The 26,252-nt window shown below is 36.0% G+C and overlaps 1 protein-coding gene across 7 annotated transcripts in view; it reads left to right on the forward strand.

Moving 5' to 3' along the window:
- The window catches only part of PICALM (phosphatidylinositol binding clathrin assembly protein), a 65,731-nt gene that overhangs the window by 23,556 nt on the left and 15,923 nt on the right, over positions 1-26,252 (forward strand). For 4 of the 7 annotated variants that reach the window (XM_040056999.2, XM_040057001.2, XM_040057000.2 and 1 more), the window contains exons 2-15: positions 1,804-1,946; positions 4,123-4,198; positions 5,423-5,525; positions 7,733-7,826; positions 8,336-8,447; positions 9,840-9,946; positions 11,131-11,172; positions 11,868-11,953; positions 13,136-13,259; positions 13,598-13,734; positions 16,068-16,168; positions 20,894-21,043; positions 22,877-22,957; positions 25,419-25,526. In XM_040056999.2, the coding sequence (XP_039912933.1) occupies positions 1,804-1,946; positions 4,123-4,198; positions 5,423-5,525; positions 7,733-7,826; positions 8,336-8,447; positions 9,840-9,946; positions 11,131-11,172; positions 11,868-11,953; positions 13,136-13,259; positions 13,598-13,734; positions 16,068-16,168; positions 20,894-21,043; positions 22,877-22,957; positions 25,419-25,526 (1,464 nt within the window). The remainder of the gene's footprint in view (positions 1-1,803; positions 1,947-4,122; positions 4,199-5,422; positions 5,526-7,732; positions 7,827-8,335; positions 8,448-9,839; positions 9,947-11,130; positions 11,173-11,867; positions 11,954-13,135; positions 13,260-13,597; positions 13,735-16,067; positions 16,169-20,893; positions 21,044-22,876; positions 22,958-25,418; positions 25,527-26,252) is intronic. The other 3 variants (XM_040057003.2, XM_040057004.2, XM_040057006.2) reach the window with 1 other exon arrangement.

The following is a 26,252-nucleotide window of genomic DNA, read 5'->3' on the forward strand; positions in this document are numbered from 1 at the left end:
TCAAAGTTCAGTGGCATTTCAGAAAACATTTCTCCCAGCACAAAATATCACCTACACTGGATATTTATTTAGGTGGGGGGGTTTTAATGTTTTTAGATAGTGGATTTTTGAGTGCCACCTCTTCTTCTTTTTTTTTTTTATTTTTTTTTTTAATTATTTTTTTTTATTAGTGTTGGTCTGTTGGCGAATGTTGCATTTAAGGATAGAAGTTCTCACTTTCTAAGATGTGCTTGCACCTCTTGTGCCAAAATGTATGACTTGACATCCAGTGATGTGTGTACCTTTGTATTTAATGAATGTTCCTGCCAGACAGCCTTGCACAAAACTGCTTGTGTTATTGTTTAGGAGGGAAGACCTGAAGGTGAAGAAGCTGCAGGGCTTGGTTTTAATGATCCAGTTCAGAGCACGTCTCTTGCTGAGTAATATCCTGGCATTGTCTTAACAGCCTCAAATCATCATCCAATAATAGATAACCATGTCTTAAAAATGAGGTCATGAATGCCTGTAGTCATCACAATTTTACTTGTAGATAAAAGAATGTTTATCTCTCCATCTCATTACATTTATGAATGTGGAAATCATTTCCTGCTTGCTTCCTTTAATACTTTAACATGTAAATAGCAGCTTTTTCTGTTCTGACCATACTAGTTCCCAGTGTGGTAGTTATGCTTATCTGCTGCTCTGATTGAAGGAAGGTCCTGTCTTTCAGGAGTCCTTCAAGGTGAATGATTGTTCATAGCAAGATACAAAACTCTCTTGAAAGGCGAAATGTTTGCCTTCAGATTAAATGGGTGTTTCCAGTATGCCTGGGTAGTCCTTAGACATTCTGAAGTCTTGGTTTTTACTGAGCTACAGCCTTTGGCAGGGCTGTCAGTTTGAGTGAAAATTACTGGGGTTTTTTTGGAGCAGTAATAGTAGAAAAATTTCGTCACGACTATGTTGCATTAAGTTAAGCTTCATATTAAGTAATAGCAAGCTGTATTAGCATGTCGTTGTTTCTGTTGTATTTGTCAACATAGTGTCGTGATCTTAGGTCATCCCTTCCTTCATCAGCCTTTGGAAATAAGTTACTGGATGATGACAAGTTGTACTGAAAGTATAGCTTCCCATGTTTACACAGGTGGGACTGTGCCCAGGCTGAACAGAAATTGGAAAGCTTCGTTTTAGCTAGCCAACCTCAGGTCTTGTGCTCCTAACCATCTTTTTGGTTAACAGTCCAACTTTGTTTGAATTAAATTGATCTGTCAGCTTCTGGCATTATTGCTAGAGGGTCCTTTTTCCACTTAACATTTCCTCTGCCCTTTTGAAGGTGTTGATTGCGTTGTATCAAGACTAAGCAGTATTTGAATCTTTTATTATTCACTTTGAACCAGTGTCTGAAAGGGTTTACTGATCCATTAAGAAGCCAGAAATCTGAGATTACAGTTAATTCTAGTCATAATCTTCCAGTAGAACTTAATTAAATGGTTACATGTAATAATTATTTTGATATGTAGTGCTTTAGGTGTTTGAAGAGAATTGTTAGTCAGAGGTAGTGTAAGTCATTATGGTACTTCTGTTCCAGGGCCTTCTAAGGCAGCTGCAAAAGCAGTTGAATCTTGGCAGTGAGCAGAGTGAACTTTGTATTATAAAGTTCTAAAAGATCAGAGCCATGGTGCTTTTCAATATTTATTTTACTGGAACACCCCTCAGTTTCCATCAAAAATATTACTAAATAAAATGAATCTACTGATTTTTTTGAGGGAATGTTATTGATCTTTCTTCACAGAACTGATAATAAGAACAGAAATTTTTGTGTTTCAGATTTAATCCAGTGCACGAATGAGATGAATGTGAACATCCCACAACTGGCAGATAGTTTATTTGAGAGAACTACCAACAGTAGCTGGGTAGTGGTCTTCAAATCTCTTATCACAACCCATCATCTAATGGTGTATGGAAATGAGGTAATACAAAAATGATGTGTCTGAGAAGAGTTGCAGCCCCTCATTCCTGTAAATGTCAGCTAAATGCTTCCACTAATTCTTTTTGTAAGACAATCTTTGGGTTTGCCTTTTTGGCTCCAACTCTGCATGAACACAGGTCTCATTTTTTGTTTGTCTCTACTTTTGCTATTTCTACTTCAACTTTTGTTGTTTCTACTTCAAAGTTTGCAATTCTAGAGTAAAAGGTAAGTGTCCCAAATGTTGAAGGTACTTTCTATCTGTGTTGATACTGAAAGGAAAAAAAAGAAAACACAAAAAACCCCCCCTAACTCACATGGGATCCTAAAAGTTAAAAATGGAAGCATTTTTACCTTCATGCTATAGCTAACCCTCTGGTCTTTTCTCCTAAGTAACTTGATTCTAAATTAATTTCTACCATCACCCCCTAATCTTTTACAATGAAAAAAATTGTGTGCCTATGAGTTGGTTTTGAGGGTCACCCTAGGACAGGGTGAAATAACACCAAACTGTTAACAGTTGAACAGTTTAACAAACATAACCCCAAGTTACACAAAAAGGAATAACCTTGTTTCATCTCACAATTTGAATTCCTGTGAGGCCTTTATGTTTCAAATACCAAGCCAAGCATAGCAGCAGCTTGAATGTTTTGCCTTTAACAAAACCCAAAAAAATATATTTCTAAGGCTTTCTTAGAAAATGTTTATGAACGCTCCTTTTTACTGCAGACAGTCAGAGTAAGGTAAACTATATGAACTTTGGAATTGAGATAGCTTTAGCAAATGACCAAAGTTTTTCATTTCAGGTTGCATTCAGAGGAACTGCTTCCTCTGGCTGACTTGTCTGGTTTGGAAGGGGAGGTCAAGTTTTTAAACCTATGCTGGTTTCACTTGCAGGTTATTGCTCCTGTGGGTGAAAATCGATCCTGTGAAGCTAACTAAGCCACAAGAGGGCAAACTTGTTAACTTGAGGCACAAACTCTTTCACTGAGATAATTGACACTTTTCAAAACACAGTCTGTACACTTTGCGCTTTGAGTCATATGAATTTTAAACTGATACCAAAATAGTAAATAGTAATTAAGGATATTTCATGGGACCACTGTCTGAAATACTTTCCATTAAGAATAGAATTTCCAGGAAAATGTTGCTTGCCAAATCTGTTCCAGAAGTAGTGGGGGTAAGAGTGCTGCTCAAAATAAAAGTTTTCACAGCTGGAAATAGTACTTGAACAATGAGAGTGGAAACTGATTATAGCACCATTTCAATTGCAAAGGACCTTTAAGATCAAGTCCAGCTGCCAGCCCATATCCCCAAATGCCACATCTGTGTGTCTTTCAAGTACCTTCAGGGATGGTGCCTCCACGTTTGGCATAGTTCCTTTATAGCTAGAGTGCCTTTACTCTTCTCCAGTCTTTTTTCTATGTAACCTATGTATGATAATGAATGTAATGAAGTACTTACATGTTACAGTAGTCAACACTGGTTTTGTCTTTTGTCAAAATATTTCTTGCAACTGAATGATTGGCTTATTTTTGCAGCAGCTCTGTACAAAATTTTCTTCCTGTTAAATTGTGTCAATGATCTGAAATGTGTCTTTACAAGGTGAATATAGCATAATTCATCTTGTGAAACATAATTTATAATTATGTATAATTAGAAGTATTGTGATATAGCATTAATGCTTTATATGGATTGTTATGTTTGATATTTGATTTATAAGCAAACTACCATTTACATCACCTTATTTTCATATTTAAGCTAAGTACCATTACAACTGTATGCTGAGCAAAGATGACTTGGCTAATTGGTAAAATTAAATCAGTTGATACAAAATTGAAGTCAGTGAAACAACTATGAGCCTGTGAAATTAGAATGTATTTGAAGGGATTTTTTCAGAACTTCAGAGTTTGATATTCTGGCTTAAATTTAACTTCAACTAAATGAGGCCTTCATACAAAATGCTACTTGGATTTTTGTCCACAGATTGATGGATAAAAAAGTAACTGGCTTACTTCAACAGTTTCGCTGTTTTTGTAATAACTTCCATATCTGAAGTCAGTCTTAAGGCATAAAAGCTGAATTTTTTAATGTGGATATACAAGTCTCTAGTACTGTTACCTCAATTCTTTCTCCTTGGTAAAACAGTAAAAGTATTCAACTTCTTCTCTTTCATCTAGCGGTTTATCCAGTATCTGGCGTCCAGAAACACGTTGTTTAATTTGAGCAATTTCCTAGACAAAAGTGGATTGCAAGGTAAGATGTCTTTATTTCATTAAAAGTTGGTAATGTGCTGAGGAACAGAAAAGACGACTTGGTTACTCTAATGAACCCTGTCATTTAGGAAGTAACTTTCCTGTCCATTTTACCCCAGGCTGCATTTCTTAAATAAAATGCTGTAATGGTGTGGCAGGAGCTGTCTGCTGTAGGAACATGTTGCATCTTTTCTAACAGGCTTACTTAAAGGCTTCTGACTTCCTTAATGGTACAGATCTCAGTATTCTTCTTATTTCTAGAGAGATAAATCTCTCTAAATGAGGCAGTTTTGATTATTAGCTTAATTTTTAAAAAATGCATCATGCATCACATCAGTGAGACGAGAACTGTATCTAAAAGAAATAAAAATTAGTTTTTTATGAAATTGACAAAGACCATTCCATTTATCTTTGAGTCTAATTCAGTGGGCAAATAAGTGTTTCTCTGGTTCAGGTTTTTCAACCGAAATAGTCTTCCAAACTGTTATGCTGCAGTTCAGTGCAGTCCTGACCATACATGTAGCTGTCATTGTTTTTTCTCCTAAGGTGGTTCCCTACTTTGCCTTTTTGTCTTATATACTTCTGATTTTTGCCACAAGTGTACTAGAACAGGCAGCCAGAGTGATTGCCTGAAGACAGAAACCTTCTCAGTTGTAACCAAGGCTCTACCAAATTGTCTTTTTATTGAGTTTTAAGTTCCATGGTCTCAGTATAGGCTATGAACAGATCTTTTTCTTAGTCTATATCCCTAGATTGACAGTTATCAAAATATTTCCAATCACTTTTGTCTTAACAGAGAAAAATTTGTCACATAGTAGAGTTTCCATCAAAGCCTTTTTTTTCTATTCAGTTGCAAATGAGACAATGTGTTGCAGAGCTGATGTGAACGCCTTTGTGAATGCATCATTTAATTTTTTTATAGTAATTTCTATTGTAGTATAAGAGAACTTGCATAAAAATTACTTTGTTTTGCTTGTGGAAATAATTTCCTTATGAAGTGAAGTGTAAACTTTTACGTAGTTGAGGTTGTCTAGATATTTGTGGGATTGTCTGCTTGATTTACATGGCGAATACAATGACATACTCAGTTATTTTCAGATTATATTTTTGCACAATTTTGCATCGTCAATGAAGCTGTCTTGTGTTAATATTTTGCACTTTATTTTGAATAATGTTGTTGTTCTTTGATTAGGTAGGTTATAAACCTCTGAAACTTGTTTTTTAGGTTATGATATGTCAACGTTTATTAGGCGGTATAGCAGGTATTTGAATGAAAAAGCAGTTTCCTATAGACAAGTGGCTTTTGACTTCACAAAAGTAAAAAGAGGGTAAGGACTGCGGTTTTTTTCTACTGATTTTGAGGTTTTGTCATATGTTGTGTAATTCAAGTGAAAAATACTGATGTTAGCTCAGGCTTAATGCAGACAATAATGACTCCTTTTCTCTTTTGAGTATTTCCCATGACACACAAAGGCTCAACTGCCTAATAATGTATATTGCAAAAAATATTTTACTCCAGTTCTTGTAATGTTTTATCTTTAAGCGTTAACAGTTTAATATAAAGGAATGAAAGATGCAAGGTATGCATGGAAGGCTATATTAAAAAAAAGTAGATGTTTGAACAAATCTTTCACAATAGATTATATACTTTGCCTTTTATGTGATATAGAGGACTGCAATTTATTTGTGCTTGTAGCTCTGGAAGGTTTAAATGACAGGTGAAACACCTTGCAATCCTTCCTGCTGTTTCTCTCTTCTTGTCACAAAATATCTGTGCAAAGTCTACTACCTTTGTGAAGGTAGTGTAAATATGTACTTTTAATAGTACATTACAGCAGATGCTATCCTGAGTTGGTTTACAGAAATTCAAATTTTCCCTGGAAAGTGTGCTCATTTAAGAGAAATGAGTTGTTTTGAGACTAGGTACCTGTTTGTTTACATGTAAAATAACACAGTGCAGAGCACCGGTAATTTGGTAAATTACATGTTATAGTGAACAATGGAGTTAATCTGGAGCTCTTCTTTGGGAAGGCTGGAGAGAAGGTATCAATCACAGTTGAGTCTTTCCATCTTTGCCCATTATCTTTTTATATGGTGCTTTTTACGGTTTAAAAGCATAATATTGTTTTTACATTTGGGTGTCCTATATCATCCATACATAGGTGAATTTATATTGAAACTAAAAACTTAATGCTTAATCCACAGAAATCTGAATTTAATAACTATTGAATGAATTAATTGTAGTAATAGGCTGTCCAATGATGCTTTGCATTAATGTTATAAAGGCATTTGGAATGGCCGCTGTCCAAATCATTTTTCCCTCCTTGCTAGTACTGTAGAGCCCATTTTGGTTTGAAGTGTGATGGTAAAGAGGAGGATGCTTGGGCTCCTTTTGCTCTTTCTGCCCTTAGAGCTGCTTGGATTGCCAACAACACAAAACAGCATTTTCCACACCTAAGATTTGATACAGTGGTTGCAGCTGCTCTAGACAGATACAGGTTTTTTTATCAGGTATTTTAGGTCTAAAGAGCTGAATTATTTAGCCTGCACCGTGTGCCTGGAGGTCCTTCTGAGAGCCAATAGGAATAACTGTTCTGATGGCAGCGATCTGCCTTTTCTACTCCTCAGTTTTTCTCAGGGCCCTCACACCCATGCTCTGCCCCATTAAATTTCTTGTGTTTGCTGCTAGGGGTAAATATACAGCAGAAGTAGAGAGCTGGAAGCAGCATGCTCCCCACTGCTTTCCAACCTGGTGAACAGCCACAAACTTTCCTGTGAAGATGCACTTGGAGATTTGCACTTGCAGGAAGCATTTGGTTTGCTGTGTGCATGCTGATGAATTGCAAGGCTGTCTGATTTTTCTTACAGAAACCAGTTGTTTCATGTCACTGAGGGGATTTAGTCTCTTCCTCAGTTGTTGCTTTTCTTAAGATATCTTTGGTATTCATTTGATAGGTTTTTTCCAAATGTGCAGCCACTCTTAGTCTATTCATTCTAAACAATTAATAAACAACCAAATATTGGTAGTCAGCCATTAAAAGGAAATTCTAGAGAAAGTCTCTAGAATTTTCTGAAAAAGCTTGAAAAACATTCTGCTGCATTTTACTATTCTTTCTTAACTCTTTAAGTTGAAAAGAATCCAAACTGACACAAAATAATAATTGGGTGATTGGAAAAAGAATACATAAAAAATTGCTTCAAAAATAATCTTTACATCTTCTTTTGTTACCTGATTCATTGTAGCTCTCCTATATTTCTAAACACTATCAGTTTCATTTTCTCTGAGTAAAATTTCATCTTGGATTCATATTTTCACCAAATAAGTTGTTGTCTTTCTGTGCTGCTGTTATTACGGTTATATTGGCTAGACACCATTCCTAAACATGACAAGGATGGCTTTGTATGGCAAAGACTTAAATGGTTTCTCTGACGTGATATATTTTCAATTGTTTCTTACTAACAATTGCCTTCAAAATTCATGTAAAGAATTTTCTTGTATTTTTGTTTGTTTGTTTTTTCTTTTTTTTCACAACAGGGCTGATGGAGTGATGAGAACAATGAGCACAGAAAAACTCTTAAAAACTGTACCAATTATACAAAATCAAATGGATGCACTTCTTGACTTTAATGTAAGTTTAGCAGCATGTACATTTCTAATATACTGTCAACTTGTTGTACAAACATGTAAAATAGGATAAGGTTAAAGGTCTTGCACTTGGTTCCATGTTACCTGCACAGCTTAAAGAGCACAAATAATTTTGTTCATTGGTATACCCCCAAGAAATCAGAAAAAATAGATACAATGCTCGCTGGAGAGAATGCTTTGTGCTAAATTACTGTGTTTTTATTGTTTATGTTATGTAAGAATTGCTTGTTTGTTGAAAAGCTGATTATTTCTGCCCTCTGTCTGTGAGTTATATTAGTAAACATTAGCATTGGTTAACAAAAATGTCTGCCAAAATGATTTGATTTAGTTCTGTGATGAGAGAAACTGTTGGTTTGTTATGGTGCTGCTTGCTGCTAATAGCCAGTGAGATGATTGGAAAGCCTGTCTTAAGATAGCATGCTGGAGTTTAACTAGAAGTTTTCCAGTAAAAGATCAATCCAGTTTAATTAACTTTTTCTCTGATCTTCCTAGGTTAATAGCAATGAACTCACAAATGGTGTAATTAATGCTGCCTTCATGCTCCTCTTCAAAGATGCCATTAGACTGTTTGCGGCATATAACGAAGGGATTATTAACCTCTTGGGTAAATACAACCGCTTTCTGCAATGCTCAGCTCTGGGGGGATCTCAGTGAATGATTCACAAGAGCTGCTCTCTTGAGAAACTGAGGCAGTCTTACTGTAAAACATCAAAATTTTATTGTTATTTCCAATGTTTGTCTGTGCAGTTGCATTTGACATTGTGCTGTACCCAGGGATAGGTAAAATCTGAAAGCAAAGCCCATCCAAGATTTTATTCACCTAATTTTTTTTTTCTTGCACTGCTTTGTTGGGGATTTTTGTGTGCATTGGTTTTGGGGGGTTTTTTTGGTCTGTTTGTTTTGTTGGTTTTTTTGGGTTTTTTTTGGTTTTTTTTTAAATTTTGTCTTATTGAAATATTGCATGGCAAACCTGAATTACAATATTGATGTTGGTTGAGGCTTTTCTTAAGAAACAGTTTGTGTTTTGTAGTAAAGGAATCAATTATGGTCAGTTACAAGACCTGCAGTCACATCCGTGATTGTTTGGCTGTTGAAACTTCAGTGTTGCTTTATTTCCATGATTGGTTGTCTTATGTTCCTACGGTGTATCTTAGATTTTAAGGAGAATTACAAATTTAGTGTTAAGGCCCTTTGACTTGCACATACTGGAGATAAAGGGAAGCCTAAATTTAGAAAAGAATTAAGTTGAGAGTAATCTGTTGAGTTGCTTGATTTTGTTGTTTGCTGTGATTGGATAAAGCTACCTGATTGCTGTCATTACCCAGTGCTTACAAAATTAAAAGTAAAATCCAGAATAAGTCAGTAAGGGACAATCTGAAGTCAGTCAGTCTTCCAGTCTGAAGCCCCTGTCAGTTTGTTTTCCCTTAGTAAGAAGTAACATGCGGTTGCTTTCACTTATGCTTCGAGTGAAGCTTAATTAAAAAAAAAAGAAACAGGGCTTTTGAAGGGCTTTTCAAAAGAGGGGTGGGACCCTCTTGCTTTCAACACTTGGTGTTTTCTAATCAGTTGCTCTTCACTACACCAGACCACAATAAGAGGCATCAGTTTGTCAGAGAAGATCAAAATCTTTCCTGATATCTGGCCATTGGAATAGAGTAGATAGTTGACTGCCAGATTGTAAAACTGCCTTTTTTTTGTTTGTTTCTTCTTCCCAAAAAGATGAATTTACATTTCTTTGAGTGAACTATTCTTAAACTTGTTTGTCTTCAAGGTGGTTATGCTTTTGCAAGGTAAAGTGTAATTTCATGCATGGAACCAATAGCTCACATTTGACGGAGCTTTTGTCATTTGGCACAAGTTAGGCATAGTGACTTCTGCAGTTATCATAACAGATCTGCAGGTATTTTCTGCTTGTCTTGGTTAATGTGCTTTTACTTTGCATATCCTTTGCAAATCCTGATTTCTTATTTAATGCAAATATTCTTACTGTTTCTAGAAAAATACTTTGACATGAAAAAGAACCAATGCAAAGAAGGCCTTGATATATATAAAAAGTTCCTTACTAGAATGACGCGGATCTCAGAGTTCCTTAAAGTTGCAGAGGTAAACTTAAGTCAGTCAACTTTGCCCTTTATTTGAAACAGCTTGTAAAGTGCTTATTTTATCATAAAACAGATGCTTCTTCCTTCCTGCTTATTTGCTATTCTCTCAAGGGTCATATTTTTCATCTCTGTCCTGGAGATTAGCTCATTTGAGGGCTATATTGAAAAACCTGACTGTGGAATGCCTATTGGTTTATCTTTTACTTGAGGAGGGTATATTCATGTGCTTTTTAAAATTTCCTTGGTTATGTAATATTTGTGATCTTTCTTTGAAGAACAGACTTTAAACAAACAAAGGACCTTTGTGGTGATCTGCTTTCTATGATTCTAGCTGTATTCTAGGTTGAAACCCACAATTCTACCAAAGGTTTTATGTGAAATAACAGCTTCACAAATAAGCAAATGAGGCAAACAAATGAGCATGGGATTTTTTCAAGATTTCTTGCTGTAGGTGTGTTCACAGAGGGAAAAGCAATTACCTTGCAAAATGTTTAGTTTGTGGGTTTTTAAAAAAGGAAGTGTTTAGTCTGTTGCCATCTTGTTTCTAGAGCACTGCTAAATTGATGTCCTAATATTATGGAATTCCTCAGTCGAGGTGTGCTCCTCTTCCTGTTTTTATTTCCTTGGTTATCCATATATCTCAACAAAAAAATAAGCCTTCATACTTGGCTTGCTGTCTGTCCTGACAGTGTCTCTGTCAGAGATCCTGTCTTCAGCTGATGAGACCATGATTGAAATTGAGTATTGATCATTCTATTGTAACAGTATATGTCCTGCTACAAACATCCTAAGTTTTGTCTGCATTTTAGAAAAACGTTTCTTTACAAAACTTCAAAGGTGCTTTGTTTCATCAAATATATCCTTTGCATCAGCAGATCTATGAATTTGCCATGTAAATTGTGAGATAGGCAAACTTCTCCACGTTCTAAAACACTGGGTTCTTACTCTCATTTCTAAGGTTCTATCTGTTAAAATATCTGTGTAATACACCTACTTCAATGTGTATGCATTTAACAAGAATTTATTACAACCAACCATCACAGAGTACAGACTCTGGATATATAAAATGTATCTTGAACAGAATTGTGCTTTTTGCATTACTGCATGTTAATGTTGTTTACTTTCTGAGCATCTCTGCCTTCAACAAAAGGAAACAAGTTCTGAAACTCATTTGTTTTATTACAGCAAGTTGGAATTGACAGAGGAGACATACCAGATCTCTCACAGGTACATAAACCTATTATGTGTTTGCCAGTGCATCTGTGTGTGGTTTTGGGCTTGCATTATCAGAAAAAACTGCCATTGTGGTACTTGCTTATGTGTTCTTGTATACGTTGCCACCAAGTTATCTCTAAGTTTGTGATTAAATCCAAGCTCTGTCGAGGCTTGGCTTTTATATTCAGTGATTCTTTTGTAAAATAGTTATGTAATTTCTATTACTCTCTAATTGAATTTTAAGATAACCTTATTTCCATCATGCTTGAAGACACAGTTTATATCTGTGAGGTCACATAATGAAACTCTTACATGATACTATGAAGCTGTGGTTTTTAGTAGCCTTGCTTTTGCTATATGCCTATTGAAATTAATGTGAAGGCTTGCAGAGCATGCACAGAGAAATAACTTTAGGTACGATTTCCTTCTTAGTGTCTCTTAAAATACTGACTGCTTCTGATTGTCTCCTTGCTGTTTCCTAGCTGTAATTTTAACATTTCTTCACTTATTTCGGTCCTTGCTGATAAATTGTTGTGGTGGAATAATGTAGTGAGGAGAATACATCACCTTATACTGGAAGTCATTAAATACCTACAGAATGCCAAGAGGGGGTAGAAATGTTCTGAGCTGTTGTACCTGTTGCATTCTCTGAAAATATTTTAAGTTTTGGTTTCCTCAAATATATTCCTCAATGTCTCTCTCTACAGGCACCGAGTAGCCTTCTTGATGCTTTGGAACAACATTTAGCTTCTCTAGAAGGGAAGAAAATCAAAGATTCCACAGCTGCAAGCAGGTGCTTATATTCTTGTCCTTTAGAAGGATTGTCAAATTGAGTATTAAATCAGCTTTTTTTCCAATTTCATTGTAAATTACAATTTGAGGAGGCTACCTTAAAGCCATTGTATGAGCAGTGATGGATTAGCAAGTTGTCATATCTTAAAACACCTTCTATGTCAACAGAACTAGAATCTAAGGACCTGTAAGGGCCTCCTCTAGAACCCCTGCTTAGGCTTTTAGCATTTGATCCTGAACTTCTGAAGAGGAACTAAGTTTCTTTCACATACTGCCTACAAATATTCATTTTATGTTAATAATTAGACTTCTGTAAGGCATGCAGCATGAATAAATATGTGTCCTTAGATTTTACATTTCAGCCTTAATCCCTGTTTTGTCGAAAGCAAGGAGATGCTTCCAGAAATCTTTGCATTAAAAATGAATTTTGAAAGTAATTGGAAGTTAAAGCCATAATGCATATGGTATAAGGCATTAAATTATTGTGAGGGCTTTCCAAAACATTACAGGCAATATAGAGAAGTCCTCTACATGCCAAATTTCATTGTTTAAATTTAACAAAGCATAATTTTTGGGGTAAGACTTGTAAAATTAAATAACATTTTTTAATTGCAATTTCAAAAACTAGAGCACTAATATTTTATAGTTCTTTATGGCAGTGACTATTTGGGCACTATTTTGTTAGGGCACTACTTTTTAGAATATTTGGTTTCTTTAATAAGATTACTCTGTTAAAAGTTTTTGTTTACAATCTTTTTGCATACTCTTAAACATGATGATAAATTACAAATTTCCTTTGGGATATATTAAAAGCATTGATAGTTTCTCCACTAAGCCCATTAAAATAACAACAATTTGAAATGGAGCCCAGATGATTGGAGATTGCAGTGTGCCTACAAACAATGTCATTTTAGGCAAAAAGAAAAAGAGCAAAGGCTTCAAATGTGAATTTTATGATGCAGTTTGGAGGGGAAACATTTAAGGTGGAAAATCCAAGAGGCATTAGAGCCAACAGCATGATTTCTGGGCATTTTTAATTTTGCATTTCATATGATCTTATTTAAACTTTTCACTTGTGCAGAGCTTTACACAGAGCTCAGAAGGAGACTGGGTGGATACAAGTGAAGCTCCTATCACGTGTCATCTGTTAACAGCCAGCTTTTCTCCTGTCCAATTACTTTAGGGCTACCACCCTTTCCAATGCAGTCTCTTCTCTTGCAAGTACTGGCCTGTCCCTCACAAAAGTGGATGAAAGGGAAAAACAAGCTGCGTTAGAGGAAGAACAGGCTCGCTTAAAAGCTTTAAAGGTAGGCATACAGAATTTTTAACTGCAAATGCCTTTCCTATGTTCTTGTTGATAGCTTTAAGATTCCTAAAGAAGCAAAGGGGAAAACAGACTTATTAATACTGAACGCGTACTGTTGGCAAAATGCTGGAAGTAGAATTGTGTGTGCTGAGATGGTACAGCTTGTGGAGTGTTTGTTAAAATAGTTTTCCGAAGCATTTGTGGCAGTGCTGACTCTTGTAATTACAAGTGGCTAACAGTAGTGTGTGGAATAAATAATTCTTTAGTTCTGCTTTATGTACCTCCCATGTCACACACTCCAATGTTCAGATTTCTTACACCACCTCCCTTTCCCAACAGGAGCAACGTCTAAAAGAACTTGCAAAGAAACCTCATACCTCTTTAACCACGGCAGCTTCTCCTGTGTCAACTGCAGCAGGAAGCATAATGACTACACCAGCCATTGATATTTTTTCTACCCCTAGCTCCTCTAACAGGTATGCTGAATCTTCCACTGGGAGTTGTGCTGCAGCAAGGGTTTCCTCTAAATTTCTGCCACACGGTGTATATTGCATGAGATTGGTTGGGTGTAGAGAACATTAGCAATGTGATAAAAAATTCTAGTGAAGCTGATGGGAAAATAGACTATTGGAATAAATAACATAAAGCTCTGTTCTCATCATGTTTGCAGAAGTTTCTGGTGTGAACTGACTGCTTACAGCCCTTGTAGCTGTTCTTAGTCGGTAAGCCAGACGGTTGGAACTGTAAAACACACATGCTTTGTCCCCAAACAGCATTACAAGTAAATGTGAGAAAAGTCAAATAAAAATTCTGTTTGAGAAGTCATAAAGAAAATGCATTTCTAAGCCTTTAGAAATAGAGTGGCAAATGTTCTGGCTAGTTTTTCAGAAAATGAAAAGCCTGAAACAGGGTTTGAAATGGGAGGCAGGTTTTTCAGTCTTGTGTTGTATCTGGAACATCTCTGCAAGGACCTGCAAAGAAAGTGCAAGAGTACTCGCTGCATGCTAATCCTGATCTTTGACTAACAGGAGCTGTTGGTATGAGCAAGTGTGTGATCTTCATTCTGTAAAATACCTGTCAAATTAAGCAGCAGCAGAAGGTACAATGCTTTTATCAGTCTAGAAGGAACTGGTGCTCTGAAGTCATATTTTTGCTTCGAGCATGATCCTAAACCTGAAGGGATTGCTCAGTTGCTCTGTTAGAGCTCACATAAGAATCTTGCTCTTCTGACAGCTTTCTTTTCTCATTAGAAAGCTATTGTAGGAAATTACTTGACACCAAATATGTGGTGAATAGCTGAGTCACATGTAAGAATCTGTCAGTGTTAGTAACTGAAAGACTTCCTTGTAAAAATATTTTTTTTAGATTGCTTTTCAGAGGCCAGAAAACTTGAAATGCGTGTGTGCTTTGAACTTGAATATCTGATCCTGCTTCTTAAGAGACCTGAAACATAGAAATATCTGATAAATCTTTTTCAAACAGACAGAAATACTGCATAGTGAGGACAAGAGTGTTTTCTTGTAAAAAAACACTCCAAATGCTAGTTTTTCTTCATGTTCAAATTTACTTGCTGGCAGAATGACTGCTATGAGCAAAGAACAGATTTTACAGCAGGAGCTGTCATGAAGGGGATATGCTGGGTCAGAAGTTCAGTGGCTTGCTATTAGATGCAATGTCTGGTTAATCCATGTCATTATCTTGAACAAGCTTTACCTTGAAAATTATCTTTGTTCAGCTGCTCACATTACGGGGAATTGCCAGGCCATGCTGCTTTTTAACAGAACCAATAGTGGCAAAACGTGATTGCAATCACTACTGAAATGAATCATGCAGTTCTGGAAGCTCTGGATTATACAAGTGATTGGGTGAGCAAGAAAATATGCAGAGATCTAGGATGTCACTACTAGCCGTTAAACTCTTGTGCTGGTCTCATTTAGAGGGGTGTTTGGATGTCACAGTGAATCAGCTTCTGTGCATAGTAGAAGCCATATTTGCAGATTTGAGTTCATTTCATGTCCTAAAAGGTTCTGGGAGAACACCAGTACTTGGGGTGTTTTTTTGCTTATTTGTTTGTTTGGTTTTTTTTCTTTTTTTTCTGCAAGGCTTATTCAAAGTGTGAAATGAGTTCTCTGCAAGAGGATGAATTTTACTGTTCCTGTTTGACTCTTTAAATGGATGCAGCAGTTGTATATAAGCCTTCACTCTTAATTTCCATATGATGTTATAAGGTCTAGATTTGGTTTTGAATTATCTAAAATGTGCGTTTATATATGTTTTCGTTCACATGCTTGATGTATGATGAAGTGTTTCAAGGCCTCTTACATTGTGCTTTCCCCAAAGTTCTTTAATAGCCCATGGTTGTGAGGTAGTTTCTCAGCACTGATTATAGTGAAAAGATTGGAGCGGTGGAATTGGAGTAGAATTTTTCTGGTGCAGCCCATTAGAGTTCATTTTATCTGTCTGTTTTTGTAGTATTATAGAGTTTTCAGGGGGTGACTCCAAGCTGATGAAGAGTTGTGAACATAACATCTCCTAACCTGGTGTTGGACTGTGAGGACATCTGTCTTTGTCTTAGACAGCTTTGCCAAAAGTCCCTTGGCATAACATACAACTTACCTTGCTAAATTAACTTTTCTATGCAGAACTGAAAATATGGGGCTCACCAGCCCTTCCGATTTTGGCTCAATTCTATCCGTTTTGTAATAACCATTTTATGACAAAGCTTTCATTACTGTTGACAGTGGCTAGCATTTGCCTATATTGTAAACTGTGATGTAGTTCAAACAGTTGTATCAATTTATCTTTGTAGCACTTCAAAGCTGCCAAATGATCTGCTTGATTTGCAGCCAACTTTTCATCCGTCTGTACATCCTATATCTGCTGCTCCACAAGTAGGAAGTACCTGGGGAGGTAAGAGTTCTTAGTTGGATTAAGGTTTTAATTGCTATGGCCACGTTCCTGTACATGTTGCCCCTACTCTGAGGGCTATTTCTTCCTTAAAGAGAGAGATCTTTATAAGATATTACAAGTGAATAAATGGATCAGGAAAAGTAAAATCTGTGTATAGATTAAAATAATGTAGCACTGTGTGGTGATTCTAAATTATTTTGAAATGTCTTCTTATAAACAAAGTTACTTTAATTTTTGACCATCTCTGTCCACCTCATAACTGCTCTCTTCAAGATTCACATAGCCAGCTGCAGAAATTTAGCTGTTGAGAAGTCAGTTCAGTGAAGGTGTCTGAGGTAGACTGTGCTGCAAACACAGGAGCCTGAATGCAAAATTGTTTTAATACATATTCTTATTTTTGTCTAATGTTAATCAAATTTGCTGGTGATGATACTGCAGAACTTGGATGAGGCCTTGTAGGAGGCACTCGTGACAACTGTGCATAGAAAGAAAGGCCGGAGTTAGCTATTGAAATAATAATAAGGCTTCTCTTTAAAAATTCTCTGCTATATTTCACTTAACTATAACAGCAAATTAGCAAAAAGCTGTGGCTGGACCTCTTAAATGAAGAGACAAAAAGTGTATTCTTCCCTCTGAAATCTACTCCAGAACACCCCAATCTTCATTCTGCCCAGTTTCTAGGGTGGACTGAATGAGTCGAAATGATCTTATTGGTACAGTCAAGTCCTCAAACTAAGGGGTCAAGCAAGAGAGTTCTAGAAAGTCACGAATTTTCCTTCAAGATTGGTTTGAGTGCTGGAGCATTTCAATGTTTACTCAGTTCTTGGTTGCTTTGCAATGTTCCACAATAATACAGATATAGTATTATATTGCCAATGTAACTGTTGGTTATACTGGTGGAGGATTTATAACAAAGTTTTATAACAAAGGGAGAGGGAGATTGTGGTGGGGTTTTTTTTGGGTTTTGTAAAATTTTTTCTACTTAAATGACACTTAATAAAATAGTAAACTCTTGAACTATGTGACTCTTTACAGATCCTTTTTGTCTAAACTAGATGCTTGCAAAAATACTTTCTTTTATGATGCAAAAAATTGGGAATTGCTGCTTTAGGAAGTTTCATAGGCATCAGAACAATCCTGTTCTAAATTTTACTTCCCTATTTTTTTAAGAGCTATAGCTCTTCTTAACATCTTTCCAGCTATCTAATGTATCTTCATAATAAGTTGTCTATATATTCTACTTTCCTATTCACTTTTTGCTGTGTACTGTGTTTTGTATACCTTCTCACATTTGCTTGTAGGGAAATAACACAATTTTGAGTGAGGAAGGCACTACCAATATATGTGGCAGCTTCTAAAATAAATGAGTAGTTTACTTGTTTTTTAGTTTTGCTGAGCAAAGCCTCTTTGGAGAAAGATTTAGTGAGGAATGTATGGAGTTAGGCATACAAATTTCAGTGCTATAATAGGCTTAGAGTTTAGAAATGGAGAAAAATTATTTGGCTCATCTTGATTGCTTTCTGCAAAATACCTTTTGTTTCAGCTTGTCCTGTTTGTTTTGTGGGTGAGAGATAAAAGGGGAACTATCTGCCTCTTAAAGGTCACACTACAATTTAGCATTTCTTTATTAACCTGAAAGTTGAGCCTGAAAGTCTGTCTGTTTAATGTTGTGTTGCTCATGCTGTGAGTCTTCAGTAATAGCCATTGATATGTCTGCTTACTATTGACACATTTCTAAATACTTATAAGACTTAATTAACTGTGCAGATTTTGGATTGTCTGCTAAAATTTTTGGCAAAAATTCTGGGATCACCATTTTTTGTACTACCTTTCATCAAAAACCCCCCAGCTCTTCAGCTTTACAGACATGAACACTCACTTCACACAGGTGAGGTAGATAAGAAGTGCTTTCCACATTTTACAGATGGGGAAATCTGAGCAATTAACTGACTTGTCTGAAGTCATACGGCAAGTCAGTGGCAGAGCCAAGAAAGGAACCTGAACTATTTCCAGTCCTGTGCTCTAACCACTGCACAGCATCCCTCCCTTAGGTAATTTTCTGACGTGATGATGTTTGTATTTGGTGTATATGGTGGCTTTGAGAAGATTATCAAATCAGCTAAAATCAGTTACTGTTAAAAATTTTATGCAGAAAAGCTCTTAGGTGTGTAATAAACCAATACATTGTATTTGGGTTCCTGCCTTTAGTTTTGTGCTTCCAAAAATGTTAACGCTATCAAGTTTAAACTCCTGGGGAATGGGTTCTGTGATTGTATGTTTTCAGTTTATCTATTTCAGACTGTAAAAGATGCCACTGAAATTCCTTTATCACCATTTTTTTCGGACAAAATACTTAGATAACTTACAAGTTGAAATTTGCAGAATTGAAACTACTTTTAAATGCACCTAAATCATTAATGCCTAGTGATAGCATGCAGGTGCAGAGTGATTCCATTGATGCAAACAGTTGCCATGTGTATTCAAGGATGAAATTGGACTTTAGAAACATTGAGGTGTTGCGGACAGAATATACAGCAGTTTTTAAAACTTGACTATTCAGGGATATAAATTACCCGAACCTGATTAATGTCAGTTTTGATACTGGCATTTGCAAGTGCTGAGATTTGGACAAGATTGGACATGCTGACTAGAGTTAGAATGGGTCAGACAAGCAGACAATCTGAGAACCGGTACATTTCTGAGCAAATCTTGATAATCTAAAGTAGCATTATGTTGTCTTAACTAGTCAAAACACAGGAAGCTCCATATACAGCCCTGGGAATTGGGAACAGTAAGTAGGTTTTGGTTATTTTCTGGATGACTGCATGTGTAAAATAATTTTAGTGGACAGTAGATTCAGATGAATACAGTTAAAAACTTGTGCTTCTTTATTTCTTCCATTCTTTTTTGTCTGCACTATTTATTGGGTTCTTTGGAGACCATTCCAATTGTGTCTGCTGTATTTGCCAGCTATCAGTTTGTACCTCAACTTCAGAAGCAAAACAAATGTATCAGTGTGAAAATGAACATTTTGACCCATCTGTTTGAATTTTTTCCACTTATACAATATATATAAAGAGAACCAATAAAATCAGCAGAATGTGAAGCAGCAACAGAAAGAGCAAGGAAGAACTGATGAATGGATAATCTGCCCCATTTTTATTGTCAAATTTGTTTGTTCTATATCTTTTAAAATGGCATTCAAAGCAGAAAGCAGTTTTTAGGAGTAGCTGAAACAAGGACTCAGTTTCAGGCTGATTGGCATGTTCAATATATAAAACATACCTGGGACAATATGTAATTTTGCATTCCTGTTATATATTACAAATATTAGCTTATTCTGCTTATCTTTTATTCAGTGTTAGACACTGAATGATTTAGGAGAAGGTATTTTAAGGTATTTCACTTGTTCTTGCAACATAGCCAAGCAATTTGGGGAATACCTAATAAAGAATCTAGAGATTGCAGCAAATCAAAAGCATGCAGTAAGCTTGCAAAGAATAATGTAGTTATAGTTATTAAATTTTGTTTTCATTACGACTTTTGTACAGCTGAGCACATTTTGAAGCTATGTGGGACTTAGAGCTAAGAATCAGGAGGTCAGATTCAGGGAGAGAAAAGAATTTACACTTAAAAACTGCTTCACGCAGCACAATAGTATTTACAAAAGTTTTGGATTAATGCATAAACTGGCCAGGTTAAAAAAAAAGGCTGAGAACTGAAGTATTTAAGACACCTTTCCTATAATTATTATTCAGAAACTTCTCTGTAGTGGCTTTGTCTAGAGCAGTAAGCTGCAGTTCTAGGCACCACGATAAGTAGGACTAGATACAACCCTCGCTGATCTCACCTAGTGAGTTCTTGAATTTTCCATCGAGGGTTCATGGGCTCTGAGACCAGACAGCTAAACCACTGCTCCTTCAGTCAACAAGTATTGTAGCTGCCTTCTCTATCCAGTTTATCTATTAGATTCTGAATCATAGGAGTACTTGTTCTTGGCAATTACATCCATTCTCAGGAAACCTTGAAACTATGTGCCTTGGGAAGTCACTTGTATAGATCCATGTTTCCTTCATTTCAATACAGTCTGGCAGTTTTTGTAGTAAGGAGCATTTTCCTCATTATGGCTTAGTGTCTGTAAAGGCAGAGCAGTCCTTCACTTGCTTGCAGGTAACAGCACATCCAGAGCAAGCTGCTTTGCTCCTGATGCCCCAGGCAGCAAGGTAGCATACATATGTCCTGTATGCTACCTTGGTATAATCATAGCTCTTGAAAATTTCTTGATGCTCAGTAACAGAAAAATCCATAAACACAGTTTGGAGAAAGAAAAGTTCAGCTCAGATGGTTTTGTTGAGGTTTTTCAAGTTGTCTTGGGGATGTTACTGCATTGAATCCTCCCATAGCGCCTCAAGTCTGTACTGCTGACAGGCGTCCCCTGCTCCTGAGACTTTGTTGCAAATATCAAGACGGGACTGTGAGAAACAAAAAGTGATTGTGTTTAAAGAGGAATAACATAGTTACTTGCAGTCTAAAACACACTCAGGAAGAAACACAGTTTATAAGATGGTGTTTTTAATTAGAAAAGGAAACTAGTAGCTAGTATCTGCAGTCCTGGACAACTTGAAAATTAAGTAATTCGCTAGATCATCCCAAGCTTAGAGATGTCAGGAGAAAACTAAATCCGTCTCCCTTTTCTTCTTTCTCTTGCTCTCTGGAATTGAACAGATCCTTTTTCTGCTACTGTTGATAGTGTTGATGATGCCATTCCAAACCTAAATCCTTTCCTTACAAAAACTAATGATGCTGCTCATCTGTCTGTGTCTTCTGATGTATCTACTTTCACCAGTAGGACACCCACACATGAAATGTTTGTTGGTAAAGTACCATTTTAAACTAATTTCCTATTTCCTAAAAAAAACCCCAACATTATTTTAGTTTCTAAAATATTTTTTACAGCCTTTCAGAAAGTAAAAGCTGGTCATTTGGGGCTGGTTTTGTGCTACATTAGAATTTGATTTAGTAGCTGGATAATAAAAATGGTGTTAAAATCCTTGCTTGTTTGCCTAGATTCTAACCTGATGTAAAGAAACAGTTGCAGTTAGAGCAGTTGCTTGAGTGCAGTTTTACAGTCTCTTGTACTTGGGGAATTTTAAGGTAAAATGCTGCATATGCCTGAGAAGGAAAAGAAAATGCTGTTACTTTTTTCCTCAGGTTGAAATGCTCTTCTTAAACCAAGGAGCCTAATCTGATATTTTTATTGCTAGTGGATGTTTTTGCCCCAGTCATGTTGTTATTGATAAAGCCACGCACATATTGATGCATAATCTATGCAGACTGTTTACCTATGGGGCAATAACTTAATAACTCACCTGTTAAAAATTGTTCAGCTCTTACTTTGGATATGGTTCAGCATGGCTGTCTCACTAGAAGTCCTTCCAACATTTGTGTTGGTGCAGCTCTATAGTAATTTAATTACTTTTTAATATGAAGATTCAGTTTGCTTTCATAGATGACAAATCATTACTTGTCAATCCTATTAAACAAAGCAAGCTTAAAGATAGTTGTACACCATAGGCTGTATTTATGCTGGCTGAACCCCACTAGAATTGATCAAAGAAAAATACACACTATTAGAACAAAGAGAGTTTTTTTGATACCTCTGGTACTTGTTAACAGAGGTAGAACAAAGGGATTATCTCCTTAAATATATTCATGCTAGTTATAATTTGTCAGTTTAACTAACTAGTTTCCTAGCCTGTCTTGATTGGAAAAACAAAGCAAGCAAGAAAAAGATATCTCTAAATATATATAAAATACTTCTAATTGGTAGTGCTATGTGATAATCCATCTTTTCCATGCTTCAATTAAATTTTTGTGGTTCATGTAAATGTAGAATGATTATTTGAAATACAGCTGGGTTTGGTTTTTTGTTTGTTTTGTTTTTTGGGTTTGTTTGTTTGTTTTTGGTGGGATGGTTATTTAGTCAGATGTCTAACATGTTCTGCAGTCACACAAAAAGTTGCAGCAATGCTGAGCTGTGAACAAGGACCCTTGTGGGTTTTTGTCATGCTTACTGATCTTTGTAATATTTATCACATGACAGCTCTGAAGTCACTGGAAAGGGATGGCACTGTTACATTACATTCCCTTCCAGTGTCTCATGCCCTAAGGATATATCTAGAACCAGAGGGTGGCCTCCTGACAGATTGATATGGGACATGTAGATGCAGTTTTAGCTGTAGCTATGATGAAGGCACTACAATAATGTGAATGTGGGTTTAATAACTCTTTCTGGTTCTTTAGATCATTACAATCCATTTACTCAACAAAATCCCTTTGTGGCAACCAAATATGAATATACTTCAGGTATAAGAAAAATGCCTTGAAGCTTTTACACTCATTTCCTTCAAGGGTGTAAAACATGGCATTTGATTGGGGAAAAAAAAAAAATGATCCTAATATAGCTGTTCTTTGAAACGTGCTTTCCCCTTTTGTGTTAGAAATTGTGTAAACTTGTTTCTTACCGTCTGTCTGATGTGTATTGATTTCATTCCATTGGTTCTGTGTTATTAGACTGTATGTAGATTTATAGACTGATGTGAAATTAAAGTTTTGAATAGCAGATAAACAGTGTATCTTGGTTCTCTTTCTGTAACTCTCCCTCTTCTCCTTTCCTGGCTTTCTCTCTTGTGTGATACTCCTTATCAGATTCTTTTTGTGGTCCTCAAGCTTATCCTAACGCTTCTCATTTCCGCAATGAGCCTTCTTCTGTAGCTGGTCTATTTGGAGGTAGGTAATGGGATCCAGCCTTGCCACACACACAGAAGTTTCCCTGTGTTGTGTGCCTAGAACTAGTAGGCATGTTACTGACTACAGAAGTGCCTTGTTGTAGTGGCTCCAACTATTATTCATGTGCTTGTGCCAGGTGTGTGGTCACGAATGGTATGTATTTTTTCAATTTGTGCCAAACTAAGGCTTATTTAGTCTAAACATGAAATGAGTATCTCCCCATTTCAGAATCTGGTGGTTTACTTGTTGCTACATACCACACAAAAGACATGCATGTTTATAAGTAGCTTCTCATCCTGCTCTACCTCATTGTTTTTAAGATAAAGGGATTGGGATGTTCGTGCTGCTTATGGCAATTTTGTTGATACGTTACTCTTAAACAGTGCGCTAAACCAGTGTTAAGCTTTGCAACACAATGGGAGAAAGAGGCTTCTGCTGCATTAAAGTACTGGCTAATCATCTGTGCAGCTGTGTCACATCTTTGTAGTAACCCCATACTGGTGCTGATTCTAGAACACCATCCTGATAGTTGCTAGAGAGACTGTGTGCTGTGACGGGTCCAAACCAGGCTGAGTGGGGTGTGTAAACATTGCTGCAATGCAAGGCTTAGGAATACCTTTGGTAATGGTTTGTGGAAGGCTTAGTTTTAAAAAGCCCCATAAAGTCACATTCTGGTTTAGTATTTTTGCATAAAAATCAGTGAGCATCATTTAACAAAAGGTTAAATACTACAAATTACTCTGTTCCCTTTGTTCCTCATTAAAAAAGCAGGATTAGTTTCTGTTAAGTCTTGATGCTCAAAGAATCTCCATTAAAAACACAAACCTTTGCACCTTTCAAAATATCCCCGTTAAACAAAGTGCCCTGAGTTGGTGGTTGATATCAAGAGTAGGATTTGATCTTTCTCAAGGGCTGATTCAAAGGAGTCCTGTGTATTGTTCAGACTTCTAAAATGTGAGAGCAGGAAACTCAGCTTGTTTCAGTTGAGACTGATTGCTAAAGCAAAATATGAGCTATTGTAAGTCAAGTTTTCTATTGGTACAGGCACGGTTTTAAGAGTTGCAGGACATCCCATCAAAGGAATTCCTATCTGCAGTTCAGTGTCTCTGAAATGGCTTGTTACAACTTGATGGTATACATGTCGTAAAGATACTCATTTTGGTTTGTTGATTATTTACTCTCTTTTCCCACATTACTGCTTCCCATGTTTTGCTGTACACAGTTTACTTTGATTTATTTTTAATGAAAGCTACATTGTCTAAATTTTAATAATGGAGTTAGGAGTCTTATGTTCCTTAAGACAAAAAGAAACAGGTCACCCAAATTTGGGCTTTTTTCTGTGAAGTTTGTGTTTAAGAATAACATCTTGTAGTTGCTAATTTTTTTTAGGTGAAATGTGGCATTTTTCATAAAAACATTAAAATTGAAATGAGGTGCTGTCCCGACAAGCGAAATTAAATCGAAGAAGTGTTCTTTGTCAGTTATTTCTACCCACTGCAGTGTTCTACTGCTGAAGTAGTTGTGATCCTTTCATTTCTCCATGTCATACTTTTTGTTAGAAACCAGAAGAGCTAATTAATTTTCAAGGTGGCATTGCTTTTATTTTTGTGCTTTTCATATAGAGCAATAATGACTTCTGTTACTGCCTGAATACCAAGGTGATGCACATGCTTGTGTGTGATATATATAACATTAAAAAAATGCTACAAATGAGTGGCTATTACCTTCTTTATTACTGAACTATCAACTTAATGCTGCTGATCATCATATGCAATGCTTCATGCTGCAATAAATTTTCAGTGTTGAAAAATAATTGTGTATTTATAGAACACTACAGAAGACAAAGTTTAGACAGCACTAGGAGCTGAAATGTGACTGTACCTCCCTATATCTTGCAAAATTTCTAGAAATTTGACTGCAAAGCATGGTCAACTGCAAAATGTGTGTCCACAAATAACTAAGAGCTATGAAAATTATTAGTATTAAGAGTGTCTAATCAAAGGCATTGCTAGTTCAGGCACCTTGGAATGGTTTGGATCTTACTCCAGTAGTATCTCAGAGAATTGCTGGATTAATGTAGAACATGGAGGAATAATCTCCGGTCAAATAATCTTGAAGCAGATTTCACACTAGCTAGCTTCTTCTCCTGGAGAAGCATGGTGACTTTTTCCTTAGTAATTTTATAGTAAGCATATTGTAAAAGAATAAGAAAGGTGTCCAGAGATTAAGCAACCTTTATGGCCTGTCTGTTCAATTTTTGAGACAAAAATCTTCCTTTGGAGGAGTAACTTTAAATAAAGACCAAATAAACTGCTCAGTGTCAGGGTGTAATCTGGACTTTTGAGGTGTTCCTAGTCTTTCTGTAGTGCTGAAATACGTATTTGGCTTGTCATGCATAAAAGTGGATTTGTGGGAAATGCTGTATAAACACATACAAATTCTTTTATTTTTTTCCCCACAGGGTTCACTCCATCTCCTGTTGCTCAACCACAGCCATCAGCTGGCCTTAATGTTGACTTTGAGTCTGTTTTTGGAAATAAATCTTCTAATGTTGTCCCAGATTCTGGTGGTAAGACACTTGCTAAAATAAATGACATCCTGTAATTTATTTTATTCTTGAGGTATAAATCTCTTAATATGTATTTACTTACACTACTTGGACAGATAAAGAAAGCTGATTTTAAATGGTCAATAACAGCATTAATCAAATAATTTTTCTTTACAGACTATTTCTACACTCTGCTGAAATGTTTACATTGATTTCCCTCACTTAAATATTTTGTACATTAAAACTTCACACAGTAAATGCCCTTAATTTTTATACACTGTCAGCTGAAATTAAGTCTGTGTTTGTAGAGTGTGGTTGGAAGAGGTAAAATTTCATCTTCATTTTATGTATCTGCAGCATGGTTTTGGCACTCCTTTGCCTCCTCTTTTGACATTAAGATTGCTTTGGAAAATGACCAGTTAATTTAGATTGAATTCGTAGTGCTCTTTCTGTTCTTTTGAGCACTGGAAAAGTAGATATTTTCTGATCTTTTGCATTAGAATCTTGACATCAGATTTTTTTTTTTTTTTTTTTTTTTTTTTTTTTTTTTTTTTTTTTTTTTGGTAAGCCAACGATTTGCTAAAAGCAAATACATGTTTTTGTAAGATTGGAACACTTTCTATATTTTTTCTTTGTTTTATCTTTTGATTGCTTTACAGTAGCTATGAATCCATTCCATGTAAAATTGTCCCATTGGTTAAACCACTGAAGTGAAATCTTATTTCCATAGTAAATATCTTCTATATC

Source organism: Hirundo rustica, chromosome 2 (assembly GCF_015227805.2).
Source record: "Hirundo rustica isolate bHirRus1 chromosome 2, bHirRus1.pri.v3, whole genome shotgun sequence".
NCBI lineage: Eukaryota > Metazoa > Chordata > Aves > Passeriformes > Hirundinidae > Hirundo > Hirundo rustica.